Raw genomic sequence first — 15,522 nt, forward strand, 5'->3', positions numbered from 1 at the left:
GAACACAGACTACTGGAGGAGGAATCTAAGAAAAATGAATAGGCAGTCAGGAATGGCACACACACCAACTACTAAAAAAGAAGTGCTGGCCAAACATTTAAGTACAAGAATTGCTCAAAAACCTAAGGAAGTGTAGTGAGCTCATTAGAGAGACTGGAGTGAGCAGGATGTTCCATGGATTCTGGATATTGAAAGATACAGAAATGCAGTGACAATATTTAGCTACACTTATTAAGGAGGTCCCTGAAGCAAGGTCACATTCTGCTGGTGCAAAATGTCAAAGAAACCTGACAAAAATGTACTTTCTCCTGAATGGTGACTGAAGTTCATATGTGTCGAGGGTTTCTCCTTAGAACTTTTAATATATCAGAAACATTTGTGTGATACATAAGAAGAAAAGAGACAACAGCAACATGATTTTGACTGCTGAAAAGAGAGAGGGCATCCTAGTCCAGGTGTAAGGAGATCCAATATGACAAGAGAGAGAATAAGAAACCACATAAATTCATTTCCCACTGCACCTTCGCATTTCTGCCAACAGTGGTGTGACAGTTATCATCATGAGATCTGATTGTACAAAGAAGGCATGAATTACGTCAGGAACAATCAATTGATGAAAAATATTGGATCCACAGAGAAACATTCAATATAGGGTTTAACCAAGACTTTCACATACTACAAAAGATGTATGCAACCACTGCTATCGCTTTCAATATCTTTCAGAGGAAAATCATCAGGCAGAGAAAAACCAGCACACAGAACAAGGGCAAAAATTATATGAAAGAGCAAGCCTGAGCAGAAGAATGCCATTCACTGGAATAGGATCTAGAAGCTTTACAGTACTGTCCAAATATAGCAGCTAAGGCCATTTTCTACAGAAGAAAAATAGCTGTATACGACACTCATTATAAAATAAAGACACCAAAAAAAGCTACAAATGACATGGGGCATGAAGGTGTGGCTTAATATGGATCAACTGAAGTAGCACTATGTAAATTTCAAGAACGTCCGAAGACTGCAGATGGCCATCCAGTTGTTTTGTCCGCAGACACCTGTGGAGGACAAAATTGAGAAGTCAATATGAAATTAATTTTTCTTCATGGTGTAGAAACTTTGAACATTCCTACAATGGAGTGTGGTTCAGTCCGTGCCAATATAGAGAGGGTTGCAAAAAATTTTAACATCTATGACCTTTAGCGGTATACTGTTGTTCAGACAGCATAAGAAACAAATGCTGTATGAAGTAGTGGAAATGGACCAGAAGGACTGAATTTTGGAGCTTTGCAGAAGGAACAGTCGAAAAATACGAAAACTGCCAGTGAAGGAAATCAAGTACAATGTCTTAAGGTGTTGCAGAATCAATATCATAGAAGTTATATTAATCATGTCCTTTTCAATCATTTCATGGTCAACAATTCAAAAGTCTGCCAGTTTCCAGAAAATACTATAATTCTGATAGATACTTCCAGACAGAACCAAAATATCGGGGAACACTAAAAATTCAGGAAGAGAAAATAAAAGTCCTTAAGGACCTTCGCTGCACTGGCATTATCAAGGAACAGTATGAAGCATTTTACACAAGTTTTCAAGAGGCGAAAGCTGAATATTCAGACAGCGAAAGTATGGTTGTAATGAAGGTAATGAGGAAGTTAACATTCAGTGGCGGCATTCGTACAAAAATCTACTAATATGCATTTATTTTAGCTACAATTCATCTGTTTTTAGTGTGAAAATTAATTCTTTGTACTATATTTTCTCAGCCAAGGGCTTATCTACAAAGTGTAATACATTTATTTAGACTGAATTGCTTAGAATCATAATGATGTAAATCCTTAGCACTGCATTAAACAGTAAATAACGCTCAGAAAGTAAAGAATATTTTTAAAGATGTACTACCATCTGACAGTTTTTAAGTGTCTTCTTTAGTGCTATAGAGATCTGTCCATGAAGTTTTTATTATGCCACTGAAACATGAAATTTCTTTCATCTCTCCTGTAAAATCATTAAAAAGGAGTTACAGTCCTGTCATTCTCATACAATGCTATTGCATTAGGTGGAGGGAAGAGGGGAATACACAAAATGAAAATTACGGTACATTGATAATTTTTACTTATGGACCATCTGATAACAACTGAATAAAACACAATTTTAGTGCCATATGCGTTCTGCCTTTATTTTCTGCAAAGCATCATCAATGGCCTGGAATATGTAAATATGTTTGCTATTTAATTTATATTTTGGTCACTCTACCTATAGGTTACAAACAGTTCTGGTGGTTGGTATTTCCTATTAAGTACATATATTTAACATCTTAAGAAAAACAACAACCACAGGCACAATAATACATTCCACATCTAACTACCCCCACAGCCAGAAACTTGCAGCACTAAGACATGTGTTACATAGATTAAACAGAATCCCATCAACAAGCAAAACTATGAAAAAGAAATGAGTACAATCATACAAATAGCTAGGAACAATGGATATGACACACATGTAGTACACAGGCTCAATCAAAAAATAGAAACACTAATACAAAACAAACAACATTTCCAGAATACAAGGGAACTCAAAAGCTGAAAACTTACAAACACACTCAACAAACACACACGATGACAACACCCCACAGAAAAGAACCAGATGATACACCATGACCTACACACATAAACTAACTCACAGTGTTCCAAACATCCTAAAGAGACAGGGTTTCCAAAAAGCATATAAGTCTGGGCAAACCCTCCAATCACATCTAAGCCAACCAGCTACGAAGAGGGACAAATTCCAACAATCAGGAATATATAAACTTGAATGTCAGAGTTGTGGTGAAGTATACATAAGCATGACATGCAGGAATTTTAAAACACGATACAAAGAACATATCAGGTGCTGGAAGTACGAAACAAACCATTACACATTTGCAGAGCATTTAAAACACCACAACCACCATCCTACAAACATGTAACAAGAAATGAAAATTATGAGAATAAGCAACCATGACAAACATCTTATACAAACGCAAGAAAACTTCCACATTCAGAAAGCCATCGTTGAAAATGAACATGTGATAAATGAACAAACACACATCAGCACAGGCTCCTTACATGTAATTAAAAAAGAAAGATACGATCGTTCCTCCCACACAACCAGGGGGGGGGGGGGGGAACTCTTTCCCCCTTCGTCTTCTGGAGACACACACACACACACACACACACACACACACACACACACACACACACACACACACACACATGAACAGATCACTGATACTTCAATAATTACACTCGAAAGTTTGGCAATAACATTCGATCTTTCGCAAAAACATCTGACAGTCGGCAACAGAAACCAAAATATTGCATCGAAACAAGTGTTCAGTGCATAGTGCTGTGGGGGAAAAAAAAACCACAAATTGGCATTTATAAGAAGAAGAACAACACCAAAAATGCAACAGGAGTGTAATATGTAGGAAATCGTCCACGCAACCTGTAAGTACAGTTCAACACATTACTACTTAATAGGAAATACCAGCCATCAGAACTATTTGTAACCTATAGGTAGAGTGACCCAAATTTATATTAAATAGCAAACATATGTACATATTCCAGGCCACTGATGATGCCTTGCAGAAAATAAAGGCAAAATGTGTATGGCACTAAAATTGTGTTTTATTCAATTGCTGTCAGGAGGTCCATAAGTAAAAATTATCAATATACCGTAATAATACACGCAACTGAGGAAGACAGGACTACAAAAGTTGATAATGAAAATTGTACACTATTTCAGCATTTCTCAATAGCTCAATAATCTCTCTGTTTCACCCCCCCCCCCCCCCCCGTCTGTCTGTCTGTCTTTGTGTGCATGCTTGCTTGTGTATTTTTTTTGTTTGTCCCCCCCCCCCCCCCCCCCACTCAGTTGTAGTACATACAGCTCTTATTCTGATCATGTAATATGAAGCTGGTACCAATGCACCAGTTGTGATGTCAGAACCAATTAGGACTTAAAGAGTTAGACATTCTAACACCACAAATGTATACAGCATCCAGCATGGAAGCACTCTGATGGAAAGGAAAAAAAAAATCACAAGCTATGTGACATAAGTGGAAGATGGTAGGTGTGTTTCCACATCCAAAAGATGAAATCTATTCAAATATTGCACTAGTTGCATGAGAGGGACACTAGTAGTGCCATTATGAGATTGCAAATCAGATTTGCTTTAAATATACACAGTAACCGTTATGAGCATTAGTTACCTCTGAGATTGGACTTGGTGAGTTGATGTTGGTCAAAAATGCCTTTAAAGCGACAAAGATTTCACTATCAACACCTCACCAGATTTGAATGAGGGGCACCTGTACAATACAATGCAGGCACTTTTGCAAGCTTGCATTGAACATGCTGGCAGTTACACCAGTTATATCATACCACAACTTCTTATTTGCATTGGTTTGTCTCAGGCTTACATTAACTGGTGATCTAGTGATGCTAATCACAAATTGGTTCAAATGGCTCTGAGCACTATGGGACTCAACATCTTAGGTCATAAGTCCCCTAGAACTTAGAACTACTTAAACCTAACTAACCTAAGGACATCACACACACCCATGCCCGAGGCAGGATTCGAACCTGCGACCGTAGTAGTCCCGCGGTTCCGGACTGCAGCGCCAGAACCGCTAGACCACCGCGGCCGGCCCCGATGCTAATCACATAAATATATTACCTAGACAAATAAATTCCTGAAATTTCATCATTCTACATTAATTATTCTTTGGTGCTGTGATTCTTTTTTCATCAGTGTATGAGCCAGACAGCATCTGCAGACACTGGCTTTTTACCAAGACAATTTACAAGCTCCCCATTGGGTACTAACAAAAACCTGGCCCTGTATAACATTAAGTCTAGGTTAGTTCACACAAATTGTTCTGGCCTCCAGAGGAACATCTTGCCAGGGAGCACAGAAGCACTAAGAAAGACTGCCTTGTAGTTTTATGGAGGAACCAGTAGCAGGCAGCAGGAAGGCATGACAATCAAAAGGTTAGCAGACACATCGTACTAGCTCCTTCATTTCCAGCCCAGTCTCTTGAACAACCGTTAAGTAAGTATGATGTACATATTCATTAACAGTTCTGACTTGAGCAGCTTTACCCCTGGGATTACCCAAATTACATACTATCACACATGACCAATCATTTGCATAAAATGGTCTACAAGCCATGCCTCATGATCTATTTTGATTGCTGCCTCCTGAAGCTGAGCTGGATACTTTCTGCTCATCAAGTCTCATATTAGTAAACAATCATGATGTTCAAACTAACATTCAGGTTGATGACAGCTTCACATTTATGAGGAACTGAAGATAAGCACCTGTCAAGTACAAGAGACACAGGAAACACAGCTGGTGTCAGAGAGAGAGTGACTGACTACAGAGAAGTATGGGCACTCGATCTTTCAACGTTTCAAGCAGTTCCGTTATTGAGAGAAATGAAAGGAGTTGAAGTAAAAGTGGACTATAGCAGTCAGTCAAGACTGAACTATCACAGTATTAACGATGGGCTGCATGCAACTGACAGGTGAAAGATGACAGCAAGAGCTTGGAGGAAATCACAAAACACAGATGGAAATAATAAAGGCAGTTGGGGGTGGGGGGTAAGAAGACAACAAGATAGTAGGAGACCATCAACAGAAGGAGTAAATGTAACAACTCACCATCATGTTGAGGCACTGAGTGATAAACAGGTTCATAAACCAGACTGCATGGCTAAATAGTCTGAACTGACTACACTGTACCAGCAATGCAGCTCATCCAGGGTGTAGGCATACTGGGTCAACTAACCACAGGGAAAAAGATGTCAGAGAGGGGAGGTTTGGAAGGATGTGTGCTTGATGGCCGGGAGGGAAAAGCAGCCATCGCACATTATGGGAATGTGGTACCAGTGACCTCACTCTGACACAGGCAGGGAATGCTGCACATGAAACAAAATTATGTGAAGGAGTGGCCTGGAAGGGAGAGGTAGAACAGAGGAAGGAGCAACCGCAGAGAGGAGGATGCCTGTATAGACCAAGAGAAGCAGAGGGCATGGCGGCAGAGATGGAGATTGGTGTGGAATGGGGGCTAGTAGAGCCCGAGGCCAGGAGGATCCTTTCTACATAGTTCAGAGAAGATAGTACTGGGAGCAGGGCTTCAAAATTTCTTCAGTTGTAAAGCAGCCACTGTAGTTGAACTGCTGTGTTCACCCACATGTCTGTATTTGGGTGGTCAAGCCTGTTCTTGGCCAGTTTGGCAGTGGCCATTCAATTGGGTGGACAGCTGGTCAGTGGCCATGTACACACACACAAGGCTGTGCAAAAGTTACGGCTGAGCTGGTGTGTGACTTGACATTTTTTACAGATTTCCCTGATTCTGATAGGGCAGGTTATGCCTGTGACAAAACTGGAGTAGGATGTGCTGGGTAGATGGATTGGTCAAGTCTTGCACATGAGTCTTTCACAGATAAATGACCAATATAGCAACGGGTTGGGAATGAACGTGACATAAGGATGGATGAGGATATCTCATAGACTGGGAGGGTGGTGAAATTCCATATTGGGAAGGGTGAGAAAGATTATGAATAGGATTTTCTTCATTTCCAGGAAAAACAGTAAGTAGTGGGAGCCCAAGTAATGGATGTAGTTTAGTTCTTCCAGTCCTGGGTGATAGTAAATAATGATGAGGATGTTCCTTTGTAGCTGCCTCATGGAGGTTTTCAGAAGATTAGGGACATATGAGGATATGGCACAAGAGACCTGTTTGTGGATTATGATTGGAAGGTAATGCCATAGCCAGGACAATGTACCTGTGCAGATCTACATGTATTCTGTTATATCTGAAGGACTAGCCTGAAAGATCAGCATCACTGTTCGTGGGCCTAACAACCACTCAGTTATATGGCTAGTTGTAACCTGTGCTCATTCCATCATTTATGTTAAGAACTCCCCATTGCCATACCAAGAACAAAATTACCGTATTTACTCGAATCTAAGCTGCACCTGAAAAATGAGACTCGGAGGAATCCCCTGAATCCCTGAATCTAAGCCGCACCTGAAATTTGAGACTTGAAATTCAAGGGGAGAGAAAAGTTTTAGGCCGCACCTCCAAATCAAAATAAAGTTGGTCCGTTGTAATATGAGACACAATTTAGATCGTATGAATGACGATACAGCTACAGTAGTTTGGTTCGAGTCATAAGCTTAGTAGTTAAGCTTTACCAGGTATCCATTGCCATGCGTCAGGCGCTCCGTGCTTATTTATACGGGTACCCTTCCTTTTCCATGTGCTTCGTCTGGTTTGAATCGATTGCTTATTTTGCTTTGATCTGATAAATGCCGTTTTCTTTGTTATAGGTGTTTACGTCACTCTAAGCTGAAAATGCATTACTGTACTGTGTCATGCATTGTTTGTCGCATTCTGATAGAGCGTGTTTACGCCCTGTCGCCGCTTGCGGCACGGCTTGCTTTTGTGCGCGCTACCACAGCTTTTAAAAAATTTAAAAAAAAAGAGAAAGAGAGAGAGAGAGAGAGAGAGAGAGAGAGAGAGTTCTGAACGAGAGTTAGGCAAAAATTTTTCTCCGTTTCAAAATCCTTGCGGCCGCTTCTTTAGTTCATCAAATTCTGCACAGAAATTAGTCATCTTAGATTTAAAAATCTAGTCAGTTGCCGTGCTTCATTTCTGACTGTATCACTATTAGGCATAAGAATAATACGAATATAAACATGACACGATACGTATATTCTTCCGCGTTTGCTGTTGTCTCACTCTAGTTTCGTAGTTTATTAGGCAGACAGGATTTTAATGAGATAGCAGCAAAAACGAAAGGATACATGGCAAAATGTTTACATTCGTATTATTCTTATGGTGAAGAGAATACTGCATGTGATTCACATTTCATCAGGTTCCTATTAGCTACCATCTCTTCTCACAGGTAGGAAAAAATTCAGAACGTAGAGTTGGCCATATTGACAAACATCCCAAACAGTTATGCCAGTCAAATTTCCGTAGTACACTGAAATTCTGCTACATTCGAAGATGATAGAGCTGCTATCTAATGATAGGGCTGCTGGCCATTAAAAATACAGTTATTGTGACCCGCTTTTAGAGTCCTTAACCCTTTTGCTTCTGTGAGTGTGTATACACCTCCTGCTATGCCGCTTTCCAGGTGCTGCAGATGTATATATGTATGTGCTGCTTTGGTTTTTCTACAGTGCTATGGATGTCTGTATGTGTCCTGAGCTGCCAACATCTCACTGCTGTAGATGAATTAAGTTTTAAGTATTTCCCATACAAAAGATGTGCCGCATTTGCAATACTTTGTTTCAGTATCTTGAACTGTTTATGAGATATCAAACAATGGAAAATCCAAGATAGAATGTAACAATACCAAAGAAGGAAAGATCCTATTCACCATATAGCGGTAATGCTGGGTCATGATAGGCACAGCAAAAAGATTTACACATTTATAGCTGCCGGCATTAAGGCCTTTGTCAGCAGTACACACACACACACACACACACACACACACACACACACACAAATGCATCTTGCACATACATCTGCAGTCTCAGAGAACTGAAACCTCACTGTGAGCAGCAGCACCAGTGCATGATGGGATTGGTGACTGGGTGGAGGTAAGGAGGAGGCTGGGGCAGGGTGGGGGAAGGATAGTATGGTGGGAGTGGTGGACATAGAAGTGTTGCAGTTTAGACGGAGGGCAGGAGAGAAGATGTGGAGGGGGGACGGGGTAAGTAGCGGAAAGAAGAGAAATAAAAAGAAATTAAAAGACTGGGTGTGGCAGTGAAATGACAGCTGTGTAGTGCTGGAATGGAAACAGGGAGGGGGCTGGATGGGTGAGGACAGTGACTAACGAAGGTTGAGGCCAGGAAGGTTACGGGAACGTAGGAAGTATTGCAGGGAAAGTTCCCACATGCACCATTCAGAAAAGCTGGTGATGGTGGGAAGGATCCATATGGCACAGGCTGTGAAGCAGTCATTGAGATGAGGGATATCATGTTCGGCAGCGTGTCCAGCACCAGGGTGGTCCACTTGTTTTTTGGCCACAGTTTGTCGGTGGCCGTTCATGCGGACAGACAGCTTGTTGGTTGTCATGCCTACTTAGAATTGCAGTGGTTGCAGCTTAGCTTGTAAATCACATGACTGGTTTCACAGGTAGCCCTGCCTTTGATGGGATTGGTGATATTAGTGACCGGACTGGAGTAGGTGGTGGTAGGAGGATGTATGGGACAGGTCTTGCATCTAGGTCTATTACAGGGGTATGAGCCATGAGGTAAGGGATTGGGAGCAGGGGTTGTGTAAGGATGGACGAGTATATTGTGTAGGTTCAGTGGACGGCGGATTACCACAGTACGAGGGGGTGGGAAGGATAGTGGGCAGGACATTTCTCATTTCAGGGCACGACGAGAGGTAATTGAAACCCTGGCGGAGAATGTAATTCAGTTGCTCCAGTCCCGGATGGTACTGAGTTAAGAGGGGAATGCTCCTCTGTGGCCGGACTGTGGGACCTTGGGAGGTGCTGAGAGATTGGAAAGATAAGGCATGGGAGATTTGTTTTTGTTCAAGAATGGGAGGATAATTACAGTCAGTGAAGGCTTCAGTGAGACCATTGGTATATTTTGAGAGGGACTGTTTGTCACTGTAGATGCGACGACCAGGGGTGGCTAGACCGTACGGAAGGGACTTCTTGGTATGGAATGGGTGGCAGCTGTCAATGTGGAGGTATTGGTGGTGGTTAGTAGGTTTGATATGGATGGAGGTACTGATGTAGCCATCTCTGAGGTGAAGGTCCACATCTAGGAAGGTGGCTTGTTGGGTTGAGTAGGACCAGGTGAATCAAATGGGGGAGAAGTCGTTGAGGTTGTGGAGGAATATGAATAAGGTGTCTTCACCTTCAATCCAGATAGAAAAGATGTCATCAATGAATCTGAAGCAGGTGAGGGGTTTAGGATGCTGGGTTTTTATGAAGGATTCCTCTAGATGCCCCATAATAGGTTAGCATACGATAGTGCCATGCGAGTGCCCAAAGCCGTACCGCAAATTTGTTTGTAAGTAATGCCTTCAAAAGAGAAGTAATCGTGGGTGAGGATATAGTTAGTCATGGAGACTAGGAAGGAGTTTGTTGGTTTGGAATCCATAGTGACGAGCAGGGCACCGTGTGGTAAAGGGACAGGAACTGTGGAGAGTCGGTCGAGGAAATGGTTGGTATCTTTTATATAGGAGGATAGGTTCCAGGTAATGGGTTGAAGGTGTTAGTCTACAAGAGCACAAATTCTCTCAGTGGGGGCACAGTAGCTGGTCACAATGGGGCATCCTGGGTGGTTGGATTTATGGACTTTAGGAAGCATGCAGATGGTGGGGGAAAAGTTTCCTTATCCCTAGCCAGACCCAGTCCCACATACTGTTCCTGCGTTGTTGCTTGGCTCATGAAATCCCCCCTAATGGCCTTACCATCAAATTACCCATCTCTGGTTTCCACCCCTCCTTTCACAATGTCCACCACTTGTTCAGATTCCGCCAATCCTTAGCCCTCACCAACATAGTCCTGCAAAACCATATCAAACAAGCCCAAACCTCCTTGCAGTACCTTCTCTCCATCCCAAAATTCTCCTGCTATGTAATCCCAAATTCCTGGAGCTCATAACACACATTGAAATTCTTGTCCTGCAGGAACTTAAGCAACATGCACAACGCCACCTCAAAAAGCTCTCCATCCTGCTCACTTCCTACTCCCACCTCGGAGTACCACTGTCCACGACTTCTACAACAACCTACAAACTTTCCCCATGCCCTCTCATAGCTGACAAACCCTGTCTCGCAGACCTAACAAATACCCCACCCTCCAAAACTTCCTCCAACCACCACACACAACCCAGAACCTAAACAGACCCGCAACACAATTATGAACCTTTCCTCCAGAAGCCTTAGTCCCACAGAAATATCAGTCCTTTCCAAAGGCCTCACCTTTTGCCCCACTCCCAAATTCAACCATGCAGGACTAGTTAAAGACCTTCTCTCCTTCTCCCAGTCCCTACAGTGGAAATACTTTATCACCACCAACCCGACCACTCAGACTCAACCAAAGACCAATATTGAAGTTTGCCTAACTCAGTCCACTCCTCCATCCAACCGTGATCCACCCCCACTACCTCCAAACCACCCCCTGTTAACTTTCCAGAATTTCTTAACCTCGAACCATGCCTCACCATCATTCCCCAAATCCCTCAACATGCAAACCAACCTTACATCCGCAGAAAGAACCACAGTCCACCATCTAAAAACTGATCCCAAACTTATAATCCTACCTGCAAACAAAGGCTCCATCACCGTTGTTTTGAACTGCAAGGATTACGTGGCAGAAGGACTGTCAGCTGTCAGAAATGTCCACCTACAAACCATGCCACAGCGATCCCATTCCAGTAATCCAGCAGGATCTCCAGTCACTTCTCAAATCCTTAGGCCCATCCCAGAACCTCTCCCCAGAGTCCATCTCTCTACGTACCCCTACCACTCCATGCACTGCCACCTTCTACATGCTTCCTAAAGTCCATAAACCCAACCACCCAGGATATCCCATGGTGGCCAACTACTGTGCCCCCACTGAGAGAATCTCTGCTCTCGTAGACCAACACCTTCAACCTATTACCCGGATCCTATCCTCCTATATAAAAGATACCAACCATTTCCTCGGCCGACTCTCCACAGTTCCTGTCCCTTTACCACACGGTGCCCTGCTCGTCACTATGGATTCCAAATCAACAACCTTCTTCCTAATCTCCATGACTAACAATATCCTCACCCACGATTTCTTCTCCTTTGAAGGCATTACCTACAAACAAATCCACGGTACGGCTATGGGCACCCGCATGGCACCATCCTATGCTAACCTATTATGGGACATCTAGAGGAATCCTTCCTAAAAACCCAGAATCCTAACCCCTCATCTGGTTGAGATTCATTGATGACGTCTTTGCTATCTGGGTTGAAGGTGAAGACACCTTATTCACATTCCTCCACAACATCAACAACTTCTCCCCCATTTGATTCAACTGGTCCTACTCAACCCAACAAGCCACTCTCCTAGATGTGGACCTTCACCACAGAGATGGCTACATCAGTACCTCCGTCCATATCAAACCTACTAACCACCAGCAATACCCCCCACTTCAACAGCTGCCACCCATTCCATACCAAGAAGTCCCTTCCATACAGCCTATCCTCCCATGGTCGTCGCATCTGCAGTGACGAACAGTCCCTCTCAAAATATACCAAGGGTCTCACTGAAGCCATCACTGACTGTAATTATCCTCCCATTCTTGCACAAAAACAAATCTCCCGTGCCTTATCTTTCCAGACTCTCAGCACCTCCCGAAGTCCCACAGTCCGGCCACAGAGGAGCATTCCCCTCTTAACTCAGTACCATCCGGGACTGGAGCAACTAAATTACATTCTCTGCCAGGGTTTAGATTACCTCTCATCGTGCCCTGAAATGAGAAATGTCCTGCCCACTATCCTTCCCACCCCCTCGTACTGTGGTAATCCGCCGTCCACTGAACCTACACAATATACTCGTCCATCCTTACACAACCCCTGCTCCCAATCCCTTACCTCATGGCTCATACCCCTGTAATAGTCTAAGATTCAAGACCTGTCCCATACATCCTCCTACCATCACTTACTCCAGTCTGATCCCTTAACATCACCTATCCCATCAAAGGTAGGGTTACTGGTGAAATCAGTTGTGTGATTTACAAGATATGTTGCAACCACTGTGCTGCACTCTATGTAGCTGTCTGTCTGCATGAACAGCCACTGACAAACTGTGGCCAAAAAACAAGTGGACCACCCTGTTGCTGAACACCCTGCCAAACATGATCTCCCTCATCTCAATGACTGCTTCACAGCCTGTGCCATATGGATCCTACCCACCAACACCAGCTTTTCTGAATTGCGCAGGTGCGAACTTTCCCTACAATACATGCTACGTTTCCGTAACCCTCCTGGCCTCAACCTTCGTTAGTCACTGTCCTCACCCATCCAGCCCCCTCCCTGTTCCCATTCCAGCACTACACAGTCGTCATTTCACCGCCACACCCAGTCTTTTAATTTCTTTTTATTTCTCTCCTTTCCACTACTTACCCCCTCCCCCTCCACACCTTCTCTCCTGCCCTCTGTCTAAACTACAAGACTTCACTGTCTGCCACTCCCACCATACTATCCCTCCTCCTCTCCACCCAGTCACCACTCCCATCGTGCACTGGTGCTGCTGCTTGCAGTGTGGTGTCAGTTCTCTGAGACTGCAGATGTGTATGCAAGATGCGTTTGTGTGTGTGTGTGTGTGTGTGTGTGTGTGTGTGTGTGTGTGTGTGTACTGCTGACAAAGGCATTAATGGCTGACAGCTATAATTGTGTAAATCTTTTTGCTGTGCCTATCACGACTCAGCAAGCATCTCCGCTATATGGTGAGTAGCAACTTTCCTTCTTTGGTATTGTTTATGAGATATGGTGATTGTTAAAACCACATGATTTGCTATGAGTATGGACAGGAATGGGCATGTCACACGGGACCATCTATCAGATACTAAATTCAATAACTTGAGAACGAAGTGAGATATCAACCTTATCTCAGTTTAAAATAATATTTCAATATCATATCTACATTTCATTCACTGCAGTGTACGAGCTAAAATCACCATAAGCAATGCGTTTTTACATCTTCAAAATCTTTAAAATTGTTTGCAACGTTTTACTTAATCTGATGCAGTGCAGTAAGTATGATGGATAATGAAAAGAAATTCCGTTCTTCATTGAGTGAGCATATCAGACTGAAAGATGTGCAAAAGTCAAAATTTTTCACTGAATAGTTTTCAAAACATTGGATGATAAATATTTCATATTGGTCGGAATGCTGTCTCTCAGCAATGGCACCTGCATTTGGCAAGCAGTACAGCCATCTGCTGCAGAGAAGGGTTAATCAAGTACTGCAATGGTATAAAAAAAACACCTAATTTCTAAGAAATAAAGATACTTCATTTATATTTTATACCTTGAGAACCTGGCCTCTGATGGGTACCATATTATGATCAGAGCACAAATATTTTGCTCCCAAACCAAGGCAGTTAACAACCATGTCAAAGTCACCAGAAACATCATTAAAGCTGCTCAGAAGTTTGTTTTTGACTTGTCCACCAGCTTCCTCAAACCTGCAAAAAAACAATGTTTACTATTAAAATTATTACCAAAAACCAAGAATATGATGTATTGACAGTGAGTTATTCTTATCATCTCTCAGAGGATGCTACTGAGCAAGGTACAGAACTTTTGAAAGACTGAAGCCTTGTCTTGTGCTATGAAGTTTGCCTGAACGTTCAACTAGTAAACTGATTTTCTTTGAAAGACATATGATGATGTTTGAGGCCTATTCAGTAAAGCCTTTACAGTGTGCCAGTTGCTAATGGATCATGGCTGCCAAGGAATCTTTCGAATATCTCAAACTGCTGGTAAGAAAACACTCGGGATGTTATTTAAATGCTTTCTTCCATTCATCGCCATCGTCCTCACATTCCTCCCCCCCCCCCCCTCCCTCATGCACTCATGCACCCGTTTTCACCCCCCCCCCCCACACACAAATGGTGTAAAAAGAAAACTTAAGTTAGGCTCATCTTTCAGCAACTACTTCCAAACCAACAAAAATTATAGCGGTTTGCACATTTGTTACCCAGCAAGTTCTTTGTTTATGCAAGTAAGTCATAATGTGAAAAAAATCATTTGTACATCACTATCAATGGACAGAATGAAAGGCTATTACACTAGGGAATTAGGTTTTCATGCAATGCTGAATACATCTGAAGTGAAGCAGTATTTGGCACTTTTGAAGTATTGAAGAAAATAAAATTGTTTATATATTCTACAGAATGATATGAATTAAAGAAAGCTATATTACCCAGTTGTGACAAGTCTCAAATTGTGAAGCTTTAGGCCACAAAAACGAGGGAGTGGGAGAGGGGGAGAGGGAGCAGAAGTGAGGGGGAGGGAAGGGAGCAGGGGAAGACGTGGTGAGGAAGGAGAGGGGGAGAGGGAAGAGAGGGGGAGCAAGGGTGGATATAGGGGCAGGGAGGAGGGGGGGGAAGGAGGTTTGGGGGAGAGGGGCGAAGGAGAAGAGGGAGTCGGAGGGACAGGGGGAAAGGGGGAGGAGGAAGGGGGAGAGGGAGGCTGGGGAAAGGGGGAGGAGGAAGGGGGAGAGGGAGGTTGGGGCAGGGTGAGAGTGGGTTAAGAGGGGTGATTGGTTGGTTAGTTGATTTAAAATAGGGGGAGAGAGACCAACCTACGAGGTCATCGATCCCTTGTTCCTAATAAAACAATGCCACAAGTGTGAGAATAAAACAGACGAGACATATAACACAAAATGGACAGAAAGGAAAAACCACAAGAATGAAATAAAGGCAATGAACAATAAAAGGAACAAAAGAGGACAAGGAAACAAC

The 15,522-nt window shown here is 42.9% G+C and overlaps 1 protein-coding gene across 7 annotated transcripts in view; it reads right to left on the reverse strand.

The window, feature by feature from the left end:
• LOC126251818 (D-aspartate oxidase) overlaps positions 1-15,522 on the reverse strand; it is a 253,875-nt gene that overhangs the window by 27,710 nt on the left and 210,643 nt on the right. For all 7 annotated transcript variants that reach the window (XM_049952470.1, XM_049952473.1, XM_049952472.1 and 4 more), the window contains one exon: positions 14,085-14,241. In XM_049952470.1, coding sequence (XP_049808427.1) covers positions 14,085-14,241 — 157 coding nt within the window. The remainder of the gene's footprint in view (positions 1-14,084; positions 14,242-15,522) is intronic.

This window comes from Schistocerca nitens, chromosome 4 (assembly GCF_023898315.1).
Source record: "Schistocerca nitens isolate TAMUIC-IGC-003100 chromosome 4, iqSchNite1.1, whole genome shotgun sequence".
NCBI lineage: Eukaryota > Metazoa > Arthropoda > Insecta > Orthoptera > Acrididae > Schistocerca > Schistocerca nitens.